Raw genomic sequence first — 19,879 nt, 5'->3', positions numbered from 1 at the left:
TCCAAATAGAAACCAGTTGTCTAGTTGCCAGTTTATAAACAATTCTGTTCTTTCTTTTCCAGTGATTCATCATGTTTCCTTTATCTATTGACAAACATTTAATATTTAAATATTTATATTGTACCTTATGGACTGTTAAGTCTAATTGTTCTGATTCTGTACTTTTTGAGCACTTAGCATTTTTATAAACTAAATTTTAAAGATCTGTTTGGATTTTATTGCTATAGTATTAAGCCTGTAAATTAACTTAGTAAAAACTGGCAGCTTTTAAATATATATTTAATTGGTCAGTGTTAGTGTACTCAGTCCCTTCACAGAATTCTTGTGTTTTTTCCATGTGGTTACCAAAGGCGGCTTTAGATATGTAGTATGCTCCTGCCATTTGTGGTTTTTTTAAATTGTTTTTTCAGTAATTATGCCTCATTTCTGTTTCCTGTCTTACAGTATTAAACTGAACTTAAGAAATAATATTAGAAGGCAAAGGTGTACTTCCTTACGTAAACAAATTTCTTTGCTAATAACCTTTATTTCAGAGGAAATATAAAAAGTATTCTGGGTTATGATACCAAAAGGTGGATCAGCAGCAACCATTTAATTTCTTTTGTTTTCCAAGCCAGTGTCATGTAATTTGAGATGATAAACTGATATGTATGTAAGATGGGCTACTAAAATTGAAAGTATTTGCAGGTAGCTGAGAAGTTTTTCTCTTGATTTTGACTCTTACATTTTTCTTTATTCTTCTACCACACCCCATCTTGACTTCTAGGCGGGTCGATTTGGACAGTTAACTTACGTCCGGAATTACCAGGGGTTGCTACAGAAGGGTGACACCATCTACAACACGAGGACCAGAAAGAGAGTGCGGGTGCAGCGGCTAGTGCGCATGCACGCTGACATGATGGAGGCAAGTGAGGGCTGTGCACCATCCCTGCGGAAGCAGTCCATTATGCTGGCGCCCCCGCCCTGCTAGGAAACCACCTCTGGTTGAATACACGCGTCTTCCTTGCATGTGCTGTCTCTGAAGGAGTGTGCTGCTGTAAGCCAGATAGGCATGTTTGGGGCTTGTTGCCTGCCACTGGTTGTGAGTTTCCTCCACGGCCAGGATGCAGTGAAAGGACAGGTTGTTCCCTAGGACTCCACACAAGGTACAGCACTCTCCTCATGAGCAGCAGTGAGTGTACTAGGTAGGCATTTAGGACAGCAGAATGTAGTTCCTACAGATCAGTGAGGGTTGCACATTCATGTGATTTTCCACATGGCTCAGTGTGTTCACTTTCTGAAATGTGGTGGTATGAAAGATCTGTTTAACCTTAGAGCTTTCAGTCCTGTTGTAGATCCCCTTGCAGGGCCATGTGGTCAAATCTGCTCAGGGTCCAGTCTGGTTCATTGACTTTGGGCTTGAGTTGGCTCTGAATCTGTCCTAGTCTTCTTAGTCCTTCTGGTTAGGGCTTGGCAGAAACCCCGAGTACATGAGGTTGCGCCCACTCCCACTCTTCCAGCCCTGTATTCCTGGAGAAATTCTTCAGTCTAAGCAAAATCTTAGGAATTTTGGGGGAGGGGCCATGACTTTTATCTCTCTTGGGAAGAGGAATAGGCTGACTTGAAGTCGGAAATCTCTGCTGCTTTGTGAGATAGACAGCAGGGGGCAGGCTGGGAGGATGAGTGCTTGTCATAGCCTTTTCAAGAAAATACATACCCCTCTGTAGTCATCAAAGCAAGACGCAAGGCTGCATCATCACTCCACAGCTGTTGTGTATGACTGTCAATCTCAGAGGAAATTGCTGGGAAGCATGCAGCTGGTCTTGGTTCTTAAACTTCCTCCTGTGTTTTTGACTGCTCGCCTCTGTTAGAAATTTAATGTATTTTTAGTACAGTGTGCTCCATTCGCTTCCTTTGTTTGCAAAACTTCCTTTGCAGTTTTTCCTTGTACATGCCTGTTTTTATGATCTCATTGTCTAACTTTGGTAGCACAGATAGTACATGCTTTTTAATTTTTTTTAATATTGTTAGTTGTAGATGAACACAGTATTATTATTTTGCTTATTTAGTTTTTTTATGTGGTGCTGGGTATCAAACCCAGTGCCGCATGCATGCTAGGCAAGTGCTGTACCACTGAGCCACAACCCCAGCATGTTCTTTAAAAATAACTTTAGAATTGTGAGGCACAGTCACTACTTGAATACTTCAGATCCTTCAGGTGATGAAGCCATAGCTCTGAGTTTTCCATTAGGGGGAAAATCTTGTCTGTTGAGGTGTACTTAAGTAGAAGCTGTCTTGGCATGATTGGTGGTTGGTGCTGCATGGGTTACTCTCTGCAGAAGGAAGTTCTGCTTTGTTTTTCTGTAGTTTTTCTTGTGCAGTTACTTTGTAGTTGTGTCTTGATTTGTATTGCTGCTTTTCTCAGGATGTTGAGGAAGTGTATGCTGGAGACATCTTTGCCTTGTTTGGCATTGACTGTGCTAGTGGAGACACGTTCACAACCAAAGAGAACAGTGACCTTTCTATGGTAAGCTCTTCCATTTCAAAGCTTTTTATCACTTGCATGCCAGAAGTCTGTGTTTTTTTTTTTTTTTAATTGTTTTAGTTGTAGATGGACACAATATCTTTATTTTTATGTGGTTCTGAGGATCAAACCCGTTGCCTCACACATGCAAGACAGGTGCTCTACCACTGAGCCCCAGCCCCTGTTAAAGGAGGAAATGCTTATTTGGGGGCTCATGGTTTCATCATATTAGTGAACAGCTTTATTAATATATTACATTAATATATTTCCCTTTTTAGCATAAAAACCAACCAAGATATAAATTGGCTAAAGATGTTGTCTGGTGTTTGTCCTTTTGTAATGTAGCACATTAAATGAATCCATCCTATACTGTTTAATACAGTTTTTGAATTTTTCTCTGTTCTTTTAAAAAATATTTTAGGAGTCAATTCATGTTCCCGATCCTGTCATTTCAATAGCAATGAAGCCTTCTAACAAGGTAGGAGTTTGATTTAAAGTTCATTATATCACAATAAAAACTTGAGATCTTTTTTTAATCTGTACTGGAATACACATGTATCTTGTGATAAACAGCAGTCCTAATGGTCTGTTTCCTCTTTTGGTATTAAGATTTTCTTTTTAAATTTATCAGTGTGATGGCAATAATTCCTCAGTATTTTTTAAGAAAATGGTGATATTTTAATACTCACCAGACTATTTTATAGCTCTTTATTATGTCATAGTGGTTGATGTTCCTTCTTGCATTCTTGAAATATGGAAAATGGGAAATAAGAATATTTGTCCTGAGTTTTAGTGAAACCCACTGTAAAGTACGTGTGCATGTTGGGTAGATGTTTTAGTCAGCTTTTTCACTGCTGTGACCAAAAGAACTAAAAAGAACAGTTAAAGGAGGAAATGCTATTTGGGGGCTCATGGTTTCATAGGTCTCAGTACATAGACTGAGACCATACTTCACCTGTTTGAGAAATCATGAGGTTTTCTAGTTCTTTTCTCAGTGTAGAAAAGAAAGTAGAGGAGGCAAGATACATGAAATGGTTGCCTATTCCCAGAGACTCCAGGAGGTGCAGCCTTTCCTCCTTCCTAGTAAATGTCATAATTTGTTCCAGGTGTTTTGCTGAGATTGTCAAAATTTCCCTTTGGAAAAGTGAGGTTAGAAATGAAACATATTATGCCTTTTCATCCCAAAGTCCAGAGTTTATGTACAACATTTGACTGGATAATTCAAATGCATCCATAATCCAAAAGGTTTTTGTTTTTTTGAAGTTGTTTATATGTTTAAAAGTTCGAAAAGTGTCTGCTTGCTGGAGTAAATTATTTCAAACCAAATAATGAAGTGTCTGCATTAAGCCATGAGACATCGTCGGTAGGAAGTGGGTAGGAGGCACAGACAGTGCAGCGAAGATGCTTCCACTGTGCTGAGAGTATTTGGCTGGTGCAGGGAAAGGCAAGAGACCAACCCGATCCCTAACCTGGGATTTAGTCCCAGTATTGCCACCAACCTGACCTCTCTGTACATAGTTCCCTCCTCTGTAAAAGATGAATAGTTCTATCTTTCAGCATCAAGGTTAGGTTTAAGATAATGTGCAGAATGCATGCTTCAGCTCCAGGCATGTGGGAAACAGTGGCTGTGAATACTGGCAGTGTGGGGCGTGTTTTCTGTTGCTGTCATAAGAGGTTGCCACAAGCTTAGTAGCTTAAAGTAACAAAAATGTACTCTTTACAGTCCTCTAGGTCAGAGACTGACATTCTCAGTGGGCTAAGTTAACCAAACAGGGCTGTGTTCTTTTTGGAGTTTCTAGGGTAGAGTATCTTGCCTTGCTTACTCAGGTTGTGGGCAGAATCCAGTTCCTGTGGGTATATTATTGGGGTCCCCATTTCCTCTGTCATCTGAGGACCATTCTTAGCTTCTAGTGACTGCCTACCTTCCTTGACACATGGCTTTCTTTCATCTTTAATGCCTGCAGGAGTGGGTTGAGTCCCTCTTGTGTTTAGCTTTCTGCCTCTTCTTCCATACTGCATCTTACCCACCCTCCTTTCTGCCTTCCTCTTCCATTTTTAAAGGTCTTCATGATTACTTTACTCCACCCAGGTAATTCACAACAATTTCCCTATTGTAAGTTCTGCAACCTTGATCACATCTTCAAAATCCTCTTTGCCATGTGAAGTAACATATTTACAGGTTGGGAGGATTAGGGCATCTTTGCAGATCTGTTATTCTGCTCACCATGTGGAATTACATCAAGGACTAAAGGTGCATTTTACTGTATCCAAGCAGACTATTTTGAAAGGGGGAGTCTCAGTGTGCCGTTCACCTTATTATTGGTCTTAACAGTCAGTCAGTCCTCCTGAATCTATGAGAGAGTCTTGGTAGATATGCTGAGTGTTTTCTATTGATGGGTAGCATTTCTAAAATGTAACAGAAGTCTCTTTCCACTTAATGAGTAGCTTTACACATATGAAGTTTTTGCAGTGTAATAGGAAAGGGCATAGAGTTAAGTCTTGGACTCCTGTTCTCTGTCTTGGCATGAAGAAAGAATCCTATTAGCTGGTTATTCACTCATGTCTGGCTGTGTGGTGTTCAAGCTCATATTTTTTTAAAAAGGCATGGAATAGAGCTAGGTAAGGGTTATCTTTATTTCTTAACTGCTGGCATATTTGATTTCATTCAGTAATGTTCTTTCAAAAAATACCATTGCTCATTGTGCTTTGTAAAACACATGACTTTTCTTCCTTCTTTTGAAGAATGATCTGGAAAAATTTTCAAAAGGTATTGGCAGGTTTACAAGAGAAGATCCCACATTTAAAGTGCACTTTGACAATGAGAGCAAAGAGACTATTGTATCTGGAATGGGAGAATTACACCTGGAAATCTATGCTCAGGTAATGACTAACTAGGAAGTTAAGTGGGGTTATGTAATTACTGTTAAGTCAATAATGCTCAGTATAATTACTGTAAACTCCATGCTTCTCCAAGTTTCACTCTGGTTTGTATCCACATGTGGTGTACAGTTTCTTCCACTGTGTATCAGTTATTTTTTTGCTTCCAGTTGTTCAGTATTGTGGAGTTCTAGAATTGGGGCTGAGAGGATTTGCAACAAGATTATCCATCTAGGTCAAAAAATTTCTGGTCCTAGCCTTGGGAGACTACTGGCAGTTGTACCCACTCTTTAGGCCATTTCTTCTCAAGTCTGTGCTTAAAGACCATTGTAGGATAGTTAAAGAATATTCCTGGGAAAGGTCATACATGTACATGTAAATGAAAGCAAAAGATATGTCACTGGAAATTATGGAGTGACCATTTCTTTGAAGCTGAGGTAGAAAATTCTGACAGAAAAATATGGAATAGTGGTGAAATTTTAGCAGATAAATTAATTGGCAGTAAGTATAAATTAAGCATTAAATATCACATATTTAATCCTTAATGAGACACTGCAGTGATTTAAGATCTGTTTAAAAAGCTGCTTAGGATTTTTCTTCAGTTCATTTTAAAAATTTCATTATGCCAAAAAATAATCTTCCCCCTCCCTTTTTTTTTTTTTTTTTTTTTAAGAGAATGGAAAGAGAATATGGCTGCCCTTGTATCACAGGAAAGCCAAAAGTTGCCTTTCGAGAGACCATTACTGCCCCTGTCCCGTAAGTATGCAATGTAATCATACACTGTGAGAGTGAAACTGTAACTTAATTATGAGATGTACAAAATCATTACTGGTATAAAGACATTTTTATGTAGTAGTATTTTTTATTATGGAATCGGTACAGTTCTATACCGTAAGCATGACATTATATAGAATGGTACTTCAGGATTTGTTTGGCTCCCCCAGGCCAGATTCTAGTGAGGACTGACTTGCACATCATTAATAGACATGTCTGCACTCCATCTCAATGGAAGGGTCTTTTTATTCCAGCTGTGCTTCCTTTGGGAGACGACTGTCATGTTTTACTTTTGTCCCATATTGTGGGTGCCAGAGAACTTGCATTTGCCAGGGGATAATCTCCTGGAAGTAAGGAAAAGTAGTGGTATGATAAATTTTAGAGAACAATTCAGAAGATACAGTGGGTTTAGACTTTGTTAGTGACAACACAGTCTCCATGAGGAATAGCAAAAAGCAGGCTAGATTGCTACAAATATAATCTGTTTCGGCCTAGTCCCTGTCTGAGTCTACACAGATTCCGAGTTAGATACAGAATTAATAAAACCTACTGTGGCTCTGAAAGACATGGAACAGACAGGTGATATTGTACCTGTGATACGATGTCATGAAGCAGGATGATGTAGTCTAGTTCAATGAAGTCATCGTTCCTTTGCTGTGATAAACAAAAGCCTGGTGTTTAAAACTGCAGCTTTAATTTTAAAATGAGCTTTGATTATTAGATGATTATAATACTCCCACTTAGGTAAAAAAAAAAAAAAAAAAAAAAGGTGTCATGATTTATTTCAGTTTAGCCTGACAAAAAGTAGTCTTCTAAATAAGTATTCTGTCAAACTATATTTTAAAGTCATGATTGTTCTATTTGTTACTCTAAAAGTTGTTTGTATGTTTTTACCTTCCAAGTTATGGTAGCCACTTAGCCTTATTCTGTGTAGCTTATTACTTAAGAACCTTTAGTGTTTCTGTTGTTGATAAAATTATCACTTAAGAGAAACCATAGCAATAAATGTTCACATTAAGAAGCCAGTTTTACGATAGAGATTCTCTTCTAGAAAATGGAAAATTGTAATATATAATCAGTGTGGTCATCTCATTTTATAATTAAACTTTTGTTCCATACTCTTTATTATTTTGGGAATAAAAAGTATCAGCCACACAGAACTGCTGTGCTTGCACAGTTTAAAACCATCACCAGAGATTTGCTGTGCCATACATGTCTCCGTAAGGCTTAGGAGTGACGTGCTGAGCCAAGCCCTGGAGTCCAAGGTGCAGCACAGCTCCTGGGGCTCCTTTGTTTAAATGTGGTTGTCAGTGTGGCCTAGGGTCAGATAAGAGCATACTCCTCTCTTCATAGTGTCTTCAAGTAATCCTTCCTTTGACAATATCAGCAAAGAATAGTGCATACATAAGGGTTTTTATATGTTGGATCTTAATAAGTAAAGATAGATAATATATAGAAAGTAAAGCTGTGATTAAACCCCTCTTGAGATTTTCATTAATGCTTTAAAAATCATCATTTGATGAAGGGTTTCAGGAGTTTGTTGTTTTTGTTTTTTGTCAAACTACTAACATTGTTTTGTACACATATTGCTAAAGACTTGGCTTGAAAAATCACGGTAATGATTTTAGGACTCTCTGTACCTGGAGTCAGTTACTGAGGCTTAGGTACCCTTATGGGAATGTTGTAAGCAGGGTTGATGTCTGTGAAATCTGTTTCTCAAAATGTTGTGCTGTGTAGGCTGGGCTTTTGGCATCGACTCTGAGTACTGTAATTGGGCATCTTGCCCTCCAGTGCCCATAGTTGTCTAAAGTGGTTACAAAAGCCTGCAAAGAAAAGGTGCTCCAGCTGCCTCACAGTTTGTCGCCAGCAAGCTGAAACAAGTCAGCAGGGAAGTCCTTTTCTCTCATAGAGCTGACTCAAACTGTTGTGGCTTCTTTGCATTCTGTGTTTCTTGATTCCCATTAGGTTCTAGTTGAAATTTTTCTCTTCTTAACCACTTAATAAAGCTAAAATCAAAGAATTTATTCATAGATTTTTTTAAGATCTAGAAAGATGTACTTCTTAATAGATGTCATATCAGACATAAGGAAACATAAGGCTAGCAACAGGAGGCGAGGTTGTAAAGTGTGACTAAGTGGGTTATGAAAGAAAACTGCAGCAAGCTCAGGAGCGAGTAGTGGAATTATTTGAGAGGCAGTACAGCAGGCTTCACAGAGACTGTAGTGCTTCTGCTCTTCAAGCTGAGCCTTGGGGAAAAGGCCAGGCATATCTCTTAAGTACCAGTGGCACCAGCATTCAGCAGAGAACAAAAGCAGAGTCCAGGATAGTGCACAAGTGATGTGAACATGAATTTTGGTTGCTAAAGGGAATAATGTGTATTGGGCGCAAAACTATTCTTGAGAGCTCAGCTTCACGTGACTGCCATAGAAGGTGGTTCTGAGAATCTGTGCATAGCACGTTAAAGACAGTCATGCAAGGATTTGGGTGCCTGGGGTTCTGTCTTGCCTCTGCTAATAAAACTCTACAGACCTTTTTGCTCAAGAAGAGGGTTTGAGTGAAACATCAGAGCTATATTTCAAGCCAACATGAAAGGTGAAGAACCATCATGACTGCAGTGCCTGGGGAAGGTGCAGTCTAAGTACTGCTCATTACGAGATCCTTGACTTTGCCTTGCTGCTGTTATGCTTCCTTGTCAGCATGTGCCCAGGGAATGCAGACTAACCTGGCACTGGGAAGAGGAACCCAACTTTGGAGGCAAAGGGGGCCTGTGGTTTGCATCTATTGGCCAACCCAACCACGTGACTGGATCAGTTGCTGTTCTTTGGACTCTTCCTACAACTCTTTATATTCTCTACTCAGGATTGACTTCTTCAAAACACCAGCTTCACTATGTTAAATGCAAAATGACTAGAATACTGTCCAACTGTGAATTGCAATACTTTTAGTCAGCATTCATCCTGCCAATAATGTGCTTTATAGAGAGTACTTACCACTTGCTTGACAGTTTGAATTTTGGCCATTTTATAACATGTGTTTTCAGTAGAATTCTGCCATATTATATAACCACAGGCAACCCAGGCTAAGTGCCGAACTGGATTCATTTGTGGAGACACATTTCCGAAACTGTCTGGTGGGGAGACATATGAGAAATGTAATTATATCACATACACAGTTCTAACCTTTGAAAAAAAATCTAAATTCTAAGTCACGTCTTAGTTTTCTTCAAATGTGTGCAGAAAATAATTAAGCCATGGATCTCTAAAGTTCCAAGGCTTCTTTTTTTGTTGGCTTCATTGGAAATTAATCTTGTTGTCAAAGCCAGGATATTTCCAACATGGTTAACATCTGACAATTTTGAGCATAGAGTTAATTGAGGTTAATCTTAACATTTTTTTCTATGTCCTATATATACCTGGGATATTTTGTGCTTCTAGTGGTTCCTTTGTGGACTTGAGTCTTTGATAGAATGTGTTATCCTCTTCATCTGGACTCTTCCCAGTCTCTCCTTCAAATGTGAAGGAGACTTCTGGTGCAGTGCCATGTCCCACTGGAGGGTAAAGTACTTCAGCTGTGCAGTTCACTGTGACTTGCTGTTGGAAACATGTTTGCAAAAGATCGGTATGTAGAGATGGCATGCATTACTGATTATTCTGTGAGATGGCTTTAAAGCATCAACCCTAAAGGGGTTTCAGACTTGACCCAGAGTGCCTGATTTCAGAGACATCTAATTGGGCCTATCCTATTCCTTTTCTAAAGTTAACAGGCAAGTACCCTAAAGTGAATTTTTTAATTACAACTTTTAAGTATCACAATCTTACAAATCCTAAACCTAAAGCTTTGAGTATATTTCAGTATTAATGGAGTATCCATTTGTGAGATCAGATTTTAATCTGGATTTATATACCAACCTAACACTGGTTACTTTTTAAGTTTTTCCACTACTCTTAACTTCCTGCTCCTGAAATAATTTCCTTTCAAACACAGATAAAGCAGTCTGTGTCTAGATATAAAATTAAAAGATTGCAGCACTGAATTATGCTTTGAAAAGCTGTCTCTGTCTAGTAGCTCAAATACTGTTTAATGAATTTCTTTATTAGTCTGTATCTCTTCATAATTAGACTCAAAAAAGAGCAGGGTTTTAAAAATTCCAAGATAGTTATGGTGCAAATTGCAGTTTCTTTTAAATTTTCTAAAATAATTCGACACATGTATAATTATTTAAAATTTCTCTGCCCCACAGAGGGCCTTAGCAGTGGTATCAGTTGGTCACTGTGTTGCTCATGGATACCTGAAAGCACTTGCCTGCCTTCTCTAAATGCTGGCATAAGGACTGGAAAGTAAATGACTTCACTCAGCCATGTTGGACATAAACTCAGGCTGCCTGTGAGCATGTAACTTCTTAATATATTTGAACTGAAGTATAATCTGTTTTCTAAATAGTTCAGAAGAAATAATTCAGGATGTATATCAGAATACACAAAGATCGTAAATTTTGGAGTGAGCTTACAAAGCTGGCCCTTGTAAGCTGTGACCATATGACTAGATGGTCAGTGTTTAAAAAAGGAGTCAAGGATCTCACAACAATTTAAAAAAAGTAAAAATCTAAAATGCTATAGATTTGATCAACAAAGATGATTTTAAATATTCAGAATAACATTTTATTTATACAAAAGGATATTTCACTTACTTTTTTAAAACTTTTTTTAGTTGTAGACAGACACAAAACCTTTATTTTATTTTTATGTGGTGCTGAGGATTGAACTCAGTGCCTCACACATACTAAACAAATGCTCTGTCAACTGAGCCACCATCCCAGCCCCTTCACTTACTTTTTGTGTCATTTCCTCCACAGAAAATTTAAGGTGGTACTTGTGTCCTCTTCCTGGAATATCCTAAATTTAAGAAAATGTGTAAAAAAGAAAATAAGTCAAATAGTCACATTTTTAGGAAATGCATTCTTCTTTAATGGGGAGAGGAGGGCTGGCTGGTGAGGGGCATGATTAAAGCCATGCATCTTGAGAGAGGCATGTCACCAGTTAACATTTAATTGAGCAGATTCTCTGTCCAGTCTGTTTGGATTAGGACAAGGGTAGAAGAGAAGTATACAAATAAAAAGGACACAGCTCAATTTTTAATCATCATCAGACTCCAACCCCTAGATCTGTAAACTTTAATTCTCTACATAAATAATTTTCAAAGAGCTTTTAATCTAAAGATGACAAATAGGATATACCTTTTAAAAGACTTTTCATAAAGCCCATGGTGCCCTCCAAGTGTTCAGTGAACATGGATTCCATGTTGAGGCAGATTACTGCAGTGTTTGGAGACTCGCTGTACTTAAGTACTGTTTTAACTTGTGTATTAGTGGCCCTGCAAAATGGTACTTCAACAGTTTTTTACAGGAGTAAGGCAAACATTTAGATACTTGTCAATCAAGAGACAGATTAGGAGTTTATACTACTTGTACTATCTGTTGCAGTTTTGGAGTAGAATCTATTCCCTGTCAGCTCTGAAAACCATCAGTGGTTAAAAATTATATCTGATAAATAAAAATAAGGGACTACCAAAATCTAGTAAGGTGGGCATTCTGCAGCCTCGAGCATCCTCCAGTTGCACCCTTCAGCCCGGAGCAGCCCAAAGGCAGCCATGTGATGTGATGGTGGTTACCTCCAAGCTCAGCTCAGAGGCTTTTCTTTTCTGACTTTGGAGGTCAGCTTCTTTTGCTCTTGGTCTTCCCCTTCATTTTGGTCAAAGGGTCTAATAAGGATTGGTCTTACAGTTTAGGCAGTGGAGTCCTTTGGAAGGCAGATTAGCAGATAAGAAACAGTAGCAGTTTTAAGATTCTTTTGAATGATTCCTATGGTGTCCCCTAGGGAAAGTGTTAAAGTCAGCTCTAAGTCCCTATTTCCTTGTCAGGGTGGGCACTGAAATGGTATTGGCGTTTCTCCCTTACCGTGAAGAGAACGAACGAAGGGACTGGAGCTTAGACTACCCCAGGAACGTTAACTTGGGGGCCAGAGGGCCCAGGCCTGCACCCCCGCAGTACCCACCTCCAGGCTCGCTCGTCCTGGGTCTGCCCCAGGGACACCTGGCGGTTCCTGCGCAACTCACCCCTCTCGGGACTCGCTCCTCGCTACCACTCCAGCAGGTCCCACCTTGCCCACCCGACATCTGGCTGGGTCCTATTGGACTCACCTCCAAGCGGGCCTCCTCCACCTTCTGCACCAGAAACACCTGGTGGGGGGTTCCGTGCTGGTAGTTGATGCAGCTCTCGGCCACCGAGACCGCCCTGGAGGCCGCGTAGTGTTCTGGCGGAATCTCCATGTTACAGCAGCTGCCTGGACCCAGCTCTGTGCTGCAAGCTCTGCCTTGGCTGGGCTGGGCGGCGCGGGCGCTGCCCTCTACTTCCTCCCGGCTTAGGAGGCTGCCGTGGCCCCGCCCCTTGGCCCCGCCCGCCCAGCGGCTGCGAGGCCTGCGCCGCCTGCAGGCGGGAGGAAGGGAGTTGGGCCGCTAGGGCTGCGGGGACTTGGTCTTTCCTTAACCCTTAGGCAAACAGGGCTCTCTGGCCTTTGCGTTGCTGGGGCCTCTTAAGTAGTCTGCGTCTAGATATAAAATTAAAAGATTGCAGCACTGAATTATGCTTTGAAAAGCTGTCTTTGTCTAGCGCTCAAATACTATTTAATGAATTTCCTTATTAGTCTGTAACTCGTAAGAATTAGACTAAAAAGAGAGACTGCCTGCCTGCTTTTCTTTCAGATTAGAGCACAACTTTCTTAATACAGCAGGGCCTTACATAGGGCAGGTTGCAGAGGTGTCATAGGTAGTGTGATTTGCCCCTTCTTTCTCAGTTTTCTGTGGGGTTGGATCAGGTCTAACCAAATCCAAGTATGAGAGACTACAAATTATAGTATTAAATTGGGGACTAAGTAATTTGGGTGGGGGAGGGGGAGATGCATCTGCACTCCACTCCTCCTTTGCTGATCTTAGATGAGGTTTTCGATACAACACCATGCATCTGACTCGAATCACTTTGAAAATTTTGCTCTGAAACATACCTAAAAACTGAACACAACAGGACTACATTGAAGTAGCTCTGACAAAAGTGAGGTTTTACAGCTGCTTCAACAGGAGAGCTTTTAGAAGGCAGTGAATTTCCACTATCCAGTTTTTTGAAATATTCCTTTTGCCACCTTTAAAGATTTGCAACTTAGGCATTTCTCTGGGTTTGCTGAAGATCAGGAAGTAAGGTTCCTTTTCATCAGGCCTATGGTTAGAACTTCACCTTAATTGGTTGGCATGGAAATAGAGATTCTTTTCTCTTTTACTTAAAAATGGGTTTTTGAAGTTTTGTAGCTTCATTAATGGTTAGTACTCAGTCCATCCTCAGACTTGAATAATGTGTAGATTTATAATTCAAAGTAAGATTTATGATTCTCTGGGATCAGGTAGATTATACTATAATCTTATGTGACTATATAAGCATAAAACAGTAAAAATGGCTGTGGCTTGCAACTTTATTATGACTGTAAAGTCAAAACAAGTCTATAGGTTAGAGATAAACAGCAAAATCAACATAGTTCTAATTTAACATTAATTTAAGTGTGAGGATGAAGTTTTGTCAAAACTACCTTGCCTTTCACAGCATGCATGGTCTGACTGCGGGCAGGGCTCTTTTGCTGTCACCATGTCTGTTTAGAGTGTTTCTGTTCTTCAGTGTCTTTACCTAAACTGCTGCAAAACCTTCCTTCATGCAGTGCCTCCTTGAAGGTTTTAAGATGAGTGGTTATCAGTTTATATCATTAGCCTTCTAGAAGAGTACTTGGTTAAGAGCATCGGTTTTGGGTTCAAAGGCCCTGGCTGTGCCTCTTAGTAGCTCTGTCACGTTGGTCAAGTGACTTAGCCTCTCTGATCCTTGGGTTTCTTATCTGTAGAGTGATGATTAAAGAGCACCTACTTCATGGGTATGTGGTGAAGAACAAGGGGACCGTCCATGTGCAGTGCTTAGCACAGTCCTTGCACCGCTCCGCAGCCTCTCAATCACAAATTCAGACATGGTCCCTGAAACTGTGGGACTCCTCATTTGCATGTTGGTCCTCCAGAGCGTTGCTGCCCAGTAGATCTCTGGAAGTGTTCTGTGTCCCCCCTCCATGTGGGCCTGTGGAGGGCTTGGGTTGTGACTGGTGCAACCGATAAGCTGAGTTTTTTTGTTTTATTTAATTGTGATGTGTAAGTAGCTAGGGGTAGTGATCACTGTGCTGACAGTACAGATGGAGAGTGTGTGTTGATGTCCTATCATATAAAATTGAAGATAAGGCTTAAAATATCACATAGTAAACTTTATGTCTATGTGTCAATGTGCTGTGGATTTGGAAATCCCCTCGAAGCTGTTCTATGGTGATTTGGCAGTTGTTTTCCCACTTTCCCTTCAGCCATCCCGAAGCCCCTGACTGCTGGAAGATCATTGAGAGGCGGCTAGTCCAGGTTCTTCATATGTGGACTGTTTAGGAAGTGGCCTGTTCCAAGCTGGCATCTCCTAGCCAGGCTGATATTTATTCCACCTATACCCAGAGCACTTCCCCATTCGTGTCCACTTACCTGCAGATACTCTTGAAAGTGACCTTTTCCATCCGTGGTCTTGAGGAGGGCTTCAGGTTAAGGCAATAAATTGTTTGCAGGCATACTCACAAAGTGTTTTTCCTGTGAAATAGCCTGTGTTTACATATTTTAATATGTATATAAAATGTTTGTTCTACCGTATTTGTGATGCTGTATTTGCCGCAGACACAGATTTGTGTCTGAAGTGACTTTCGTAACTTATTTATGTTGGTTGCTGTCATTTAGCCATGAATCATTTTCAGGTGTTGATTATTCCATCTGGAATGAATGCCCTTATAATCTATATGCCTAAATAGCAAAGTCAGATAGGAATGACCTGAGTAAATCAGCCGTCCACAGTGAGAGATGCAGAAAAGGCTGTGTTCCAGGGAAGGAGGGGTTCCAGAGTGGGCAGCTCCCTGGAATGCGGGCCATTAGAACAAGCGCCTCCAGCTGGACTCTTAATTACCTTTTTTTTTTTTTTTTTTTAAATGTGTGCATTGATGGTATACAGAAAAATATGTGTTTTTTTTTTTTTTCCATTTGAATTAGTAGGAGTCAACTCCATTTTGGTAATCATGTAATGCTCTGTTGGTTTTCTGCCTCTTAAATCTCTTCCAGGTTTGAGTTTACCCATAAGAGGCAATCAGGCGGTGCAGGCCAGTTTGGAAAAGTGATAGGTGTGCTGGAGCCTCTAGACCCAGAGAACTACACCAAGTTGGAGTTTTCAGATGAAACGTTTGGGTCAAATGTTCCAAAGCAGTTTGTGCCTGCTGTAGAAAAGGTGCGTTTCACAAAATTGTGTTGTGTTTTCATTTATTAAAATCAGTTCAGTGAGCATGGAATCATACTTCTCTTTTGGTATATTGTCCACCCTGTTCATTTTGGTTGCAGGCCTGCTTCTCTGACTGACTGTTCAGCTTTACTTCTGATGTGAAACTTTCAGCTCACTGAGCTCAAACAATATGGATATGTGCTGTGGCAATGATGGGAAATCATTTGTTTCTTAATCGTAGTTATATTTTTCTTCATAAACGGAAGCTGCTATGTTGCTTGACATCAGCAGTTGACATTTGTTCTGGTCCTTAGGGAATTATGGAATGTTCACATCCTGTTGTAGTGGAATGACATTAAGATGCTGAACACCTGGGCACCGGGTCATCTTTGCTGCTTGCAGATCAGTGAGCCCCTGGGCTCAGTGTTAGAACCAGTTTTCTAATTTGTAAACTGAGAGTAAAATACTTGAACCTGCCCCCCTTCACAAAACTGAGATGTTAGACTCTCGCATCCTGGGGAATCATGAGGTGTTCTGCTGTCCAGATCGCCAGATGGGTTCCAAGTGGTTTTGCTTGTTTGTTTTTTAACCTTTTAACTTAAAATTCCTTATTAATGGGCCATTCTTTTGGCTGTAGTGATGGTGGTGGTGTTTTGGTGGGTGGTGTGTACTGTGCACTGCACTCTTACTTCAAGACTGTTCACACACTTCAAGATACATTATCTCTCTAACATAGGTGAAGGAGAGCTTAGGTATTTTTATCAAACACAATTCACAGTTTTAAAATGTCAGAAATATACTGTATGTGCAGCCATGTGATTGGCTTGACAGGGAAAACTAATTCAATTATAGGAGTTTTATGTGACTAGGTAAAAAAGAATTGCCAGCTTACCAAATTTCACTCTTAAATACGTGCAGCTTATTGTGTATCCATTATGTATATAGATAGATAGATAGATAGATAGATAAATATATATATATCAATGAAACTGGCTTTTTAAAAGAGTTGCATTTGGAAAAGTGAAATAACCTTTGAAGGCCACTTCTTACTGGCATGGTCTGACTTTACACTTTGCGTCTTTATAACATAGTGAAGCGCCCTCAAGGCATAGCAGAGATAGGGTGAGTAGGGGCTTCAGACACAGCTGTGAGGTAAACACCAAAGCTGATGCAAGGTTTCTCTTAGGAGGTTCCTTAGATTTGCTCTTCCTCTGTTTCCTCCGTATAAAATCAAGGATCATGCTGTTGCCTCTCCATGGGTTGTGGGTTGAGGGATTCTGGAAGGCGGGGCTGTGAGAAAGTGATTGTTAGCATCCTCTCCAGCTAGCTCACACCTGGAAGTCATATACTTTCCCAAGGGCTTGCTCATCTAGATGCCACAGTACAGATACTTAACGAGTAATTATGTTGATTTAACATTCTTGAGGGATGAAACCCAGCATACATCCTAAGAACAGTGCACTTCTGAACAGGCTAGTGCATCTTTTCATTTGACATTTTTGGTAATGCATCTTGAAGTGAAATCCACTCCTTCCAAAAGTTGTTTTCATTCATTGACAGGGGTTTTTGGATGCCTGTGAGAAGGGCCCTCTTTCTGGTCACAAGCTCTCTGGGCTCCGGTTTGTTCTGCAGGATGGAGCACACCACATGGTCGATTCCAACGAAATCTCTTTCATCAGAGCTGGAGAAGGTGCTCTGAAACAAGGTAAGCTGCCTCCCAGCGCCCACACCGTGCCGTGTCTGTCCCCTCTGGTAGACCTGCAGGAAGCAATGCTATCCTTAGTCTTTCCACCCAGACACTACATACCATAACCAAGGGATGCGGTAGGTAATGGACAAATATTTATAGAATTGAGTTGAGGTGAGGGTTGATTACCGCATTCAAAACCTACCTAATTCTTCTAAATCATCTGGGTTTTTTCCACGTTTGAATTCATCAATAATCAAGTTCTATTTTTAATAGAGAAGACAAGTGCTCACAATTCTAAGAAATGTTTTAAAAATATTTTAATTATAGTCAGACTATTTTTGTTGATTTAATTGTCAAGAAGTTCATAAGTTTGTAAGTAGTTTTTTTTTTTCTTATATCACATTGCAAGCAAGGCTTTTAGGCATTTTAAGGATAGTAGAAGATTTTGAAAGAACTCAGTAAACCTTATTCACAATGCAAACTTCTTGTTAAACTGCTAAAATTATCCACCTTTTCCAGAGAATAATACATGTATAAAACTGATGAACTAGAATCCTCAGCAAGAAGAAAGCAAATGATAACATAGCCGTTTGTTATCAAGGTTATTCAACAAAGGAACTTTAAAAAAAAGTTTTTGTTCTTCTTAGATATACATGACAATAGAGTATATTTTGACATACATACAGGAGGTATAGTTTCTCATTCTTATAGTTGTACGTGATGTGGAGTTTCACTGGTCGTGTATTCATATATGAACATAGGAAAGTTATGTCCAGTTTGTTCCACTGTCTTTACTAATTCCATACCTTCTCCCTTCCCTTCCCTTCCTTCCCTTCATTCTCCTTTGTCTAATCCAGTGAACTTCTGTTCTTCCCTCTCCCCTCTTTACTGTGTGTTAGCATCCACATATCAGAGAGAACATTTGGCCTTTGGGTTTTCTTGGGATTGTTATTTCACTTAGCATCTTAGTCTCCAGTTCCATCCAGTTACTAGCAAATGCCATAATTTCATTCTTCTTTATGGCTGAGTAATATTCCATTGTATATACATACCATTTTTTTTATCCATTCATCTGTTGAAGGGCATCTAGGTTGGTTCAATAGCTTAGCTATTGTGAATTGAGCTGCTCTAAACATTGATGTGGCTGTATCACTATAGCATGCTGATTTTAAGTCCTCTGGGTATGTGCCAATGAGTGGGTTCACTGGGTCAAATGCTGGTTCCATTCCAAGTTTTCTGAGGAATCTCTATACTGCTTTCCAGAGTGTCAACAAAGGAACTTTGAAATTATGTCCTCAAGCCAGAAAATTCATTCTCTGTTCTGTTTCTTCCATTGCCATTATTTGGTAATTCATTAGTAATGTCCAGATGTGTCTTCACACAGGAAAATTGTGATTCACAAAATGTCAAATATTTTCATCAAAGATGATTGAAATGGACAATAAAGAGTTAGTCACAGTCCCATTCCCTAAACAGTCTGTAAGTCAGGATCTGATTGGTTCTGTATGAATTTTGGATTGTATGGTGCCTTTGGCTCAGTTTGCATCTGTGATCAGGTGTGGGGCTGAGGCTGGAGAAGGTTGCTGATTCCTTATTGTTCTTCACTTATATAGGAGCCTTTAGAAATTTATGTTCCAGTGTCCCATTGTAAAATTGAAAAAGGGCTCTCCATTTCCTTCATATAAGCTCTCTATTAAAAATGCCTCTGTAGTCTGTATTATAGAAATTTGGTACAATCTCAAGATTGTGTCAGATGGAAACAGGAAAAATCACAAAAAAATTGGATTTATTAAGTATGACTCCTATTAAAATTCCTCTAAGTCTTGACCACTTTAATAAGCCTTCAACTGACAAGTTAGTTAAAACTTTTATATGTTTTAGAAATACAGTGAAAACAAACTCGGCACCACGTGTTCTGTGGAGGCTCTTACTGGGTGCTGGTGGCTTTCCTGGTAGGAGTGGCTACAGAAAGCCAGATGGTAGATAAGAACGCCATTCTTGTTACCTGCTTCTATGTTTAAATATAATAAGTACGTGTTTATGTCATGATATGCATGTATATCTATGGAAAACCTTGACATTAAACATGATTGCCATCTAGTAGAGGTGCAGAGAAAAACACTGAATTACAGATGCTTTGAGAGGCTTTATTTCCTCCCAGGTTGTGCAGGTGAGCAGGGGCCAGCATGAAAAACAAATGGCTTTGGTGTTTCTTCATCTGACCCTGTTTCTCCATGATTAAAAGATAAACGTGTTTGAAACATCACATTTTACCCCATAATTATTATTTGTCAACTAAAGTTAAATAAAATTTAAACATTGGCATAGAATAAAAATTAAAATAGACTTACATTCCTAAAAGAGATAAAAATGTAAAATATCAGTTATGAGGAAATTCTTCCCAAATTTTGTAACAGAAACCAACTTTTTAACACATGCCTCTGTTGAATGCCACATCAGAGTTTCCATGTGAAAACATTGGTAAGTGAGCTTAATATAAGAATAGCATTTGCTTATAAGTTATTGTTATATGATGGCAAAGTGTAATACATTTTATGTATTAAGATTAGAAGAAAAACAGCTTGAATTTTTACGTATTCTGGTCTGACTCAGATTTTAAACTTCGTCCTGAGATTAAGCAATGATGTAACTGAAATCTGAAGTG

The 19,879-nt window shown here is 39.6% G+C and overlaps 2 protein-coding genes across 2 annotated transcripts in view; one reads left to right on the top strand and one right to left on the bottom strand.

Annotated features, from left to right (window-relative positions):
- The window catches only part of GFM1 (G elongation factor mitochondrial 1), a 41,215-nt gene that overhangs the window by 14,912 nt on the left and 6,424 nt on the right, over window positions 1-19,879 (top strand). The window contains exons 9-15 of the mRNA XM_081300912.1: window positions 767-904; window positions 2,405-2,506; window positions 2,925-2,981; window positions 5,246-5,383; window positions 6,054-6,136; window positions 15,371-15,533; window positions 17,085-17,229. Coding sequence (XP_081157038.1) covers window positions 767-904; window positions 2,405-2,506; window positions 2,925-2,981; window positions 5,246-5,383; window positions 6,054-6,136; window positions 15,371-15,533; window positions 17,085-17,229 — 826 coding nt within the window. The remainder of the gene's footprint in view (window positions 1-766; window positions 905-2,404; window positions 2,507-2,924; window positions 2,982-5,245; window positions 5,384-6,053; window positions 6,137-15,370; window positions 15,534-17,084; window positions 17,230-19,879) is intronic.
- On the bottom strand, window positions 6,204-12,588 carry LXN (latexin). The gene is made up of 6 exons (XM_081300913.1): window positions 12,350-12,588; window positions 10,984-11,046; window positions 9,567-9,744; window positions 9,145-9,281; window positions 6,746-6,808; window positions 6,204-6,498 (listed from the first exon to the last, which is right to left on the bottom strand). Exons 1-6 carry the CDS (start codon window positions 12,476-12,478, stop codon window positions 6,400-6,402), a joined length of 669 nt encoding a protein of 222 aa, XP_081157039.1. The 5' UTR covers window positions 12,479-12,588; the 3' UTR covers window positions 6,204-6,399.

The sequence above is a fragment of the Spermophilus citellus genome (assembly GCF_964194105.1).
Source record: "Spermophilus citellus genome assembly, chromosome: 7".
Classification (NCBI taxonomy): domain Eukaryota; kingdom Metazoa; phylum Chordata; class Mammalia; order Rodentia; family Sciuridae; genus Spermophilus; species Spermophilus citellus.
Note: the sequence above shows the minus strand (reverse complement) of the source record. Positions and strands in the feature narration are given on the sequence as shown.

Coding starts and splice junctions, on each gene's coding strand:
- LXN (XM_081300913.1), bottom strand. CDS start 12,478: ATGGAGATTCCGCCAGAACACTACGCGGCCTCCAGGGCGGTCTCGGTG. Junction 11,047..12,349: donor TGGAGGAGGCCCGCTTGGAG/GTGAGTCCAATA, acceptor TCTTAAATTTAG/GATATTCCAGGAAGAGGACA. Junction 9,282..9,566: donor AGAAGCACAAAATATCCCAG/GTATATATAGGA, acceptor TCTCCCCACCAG/ACAGTTTCGGAAATGTGTCT.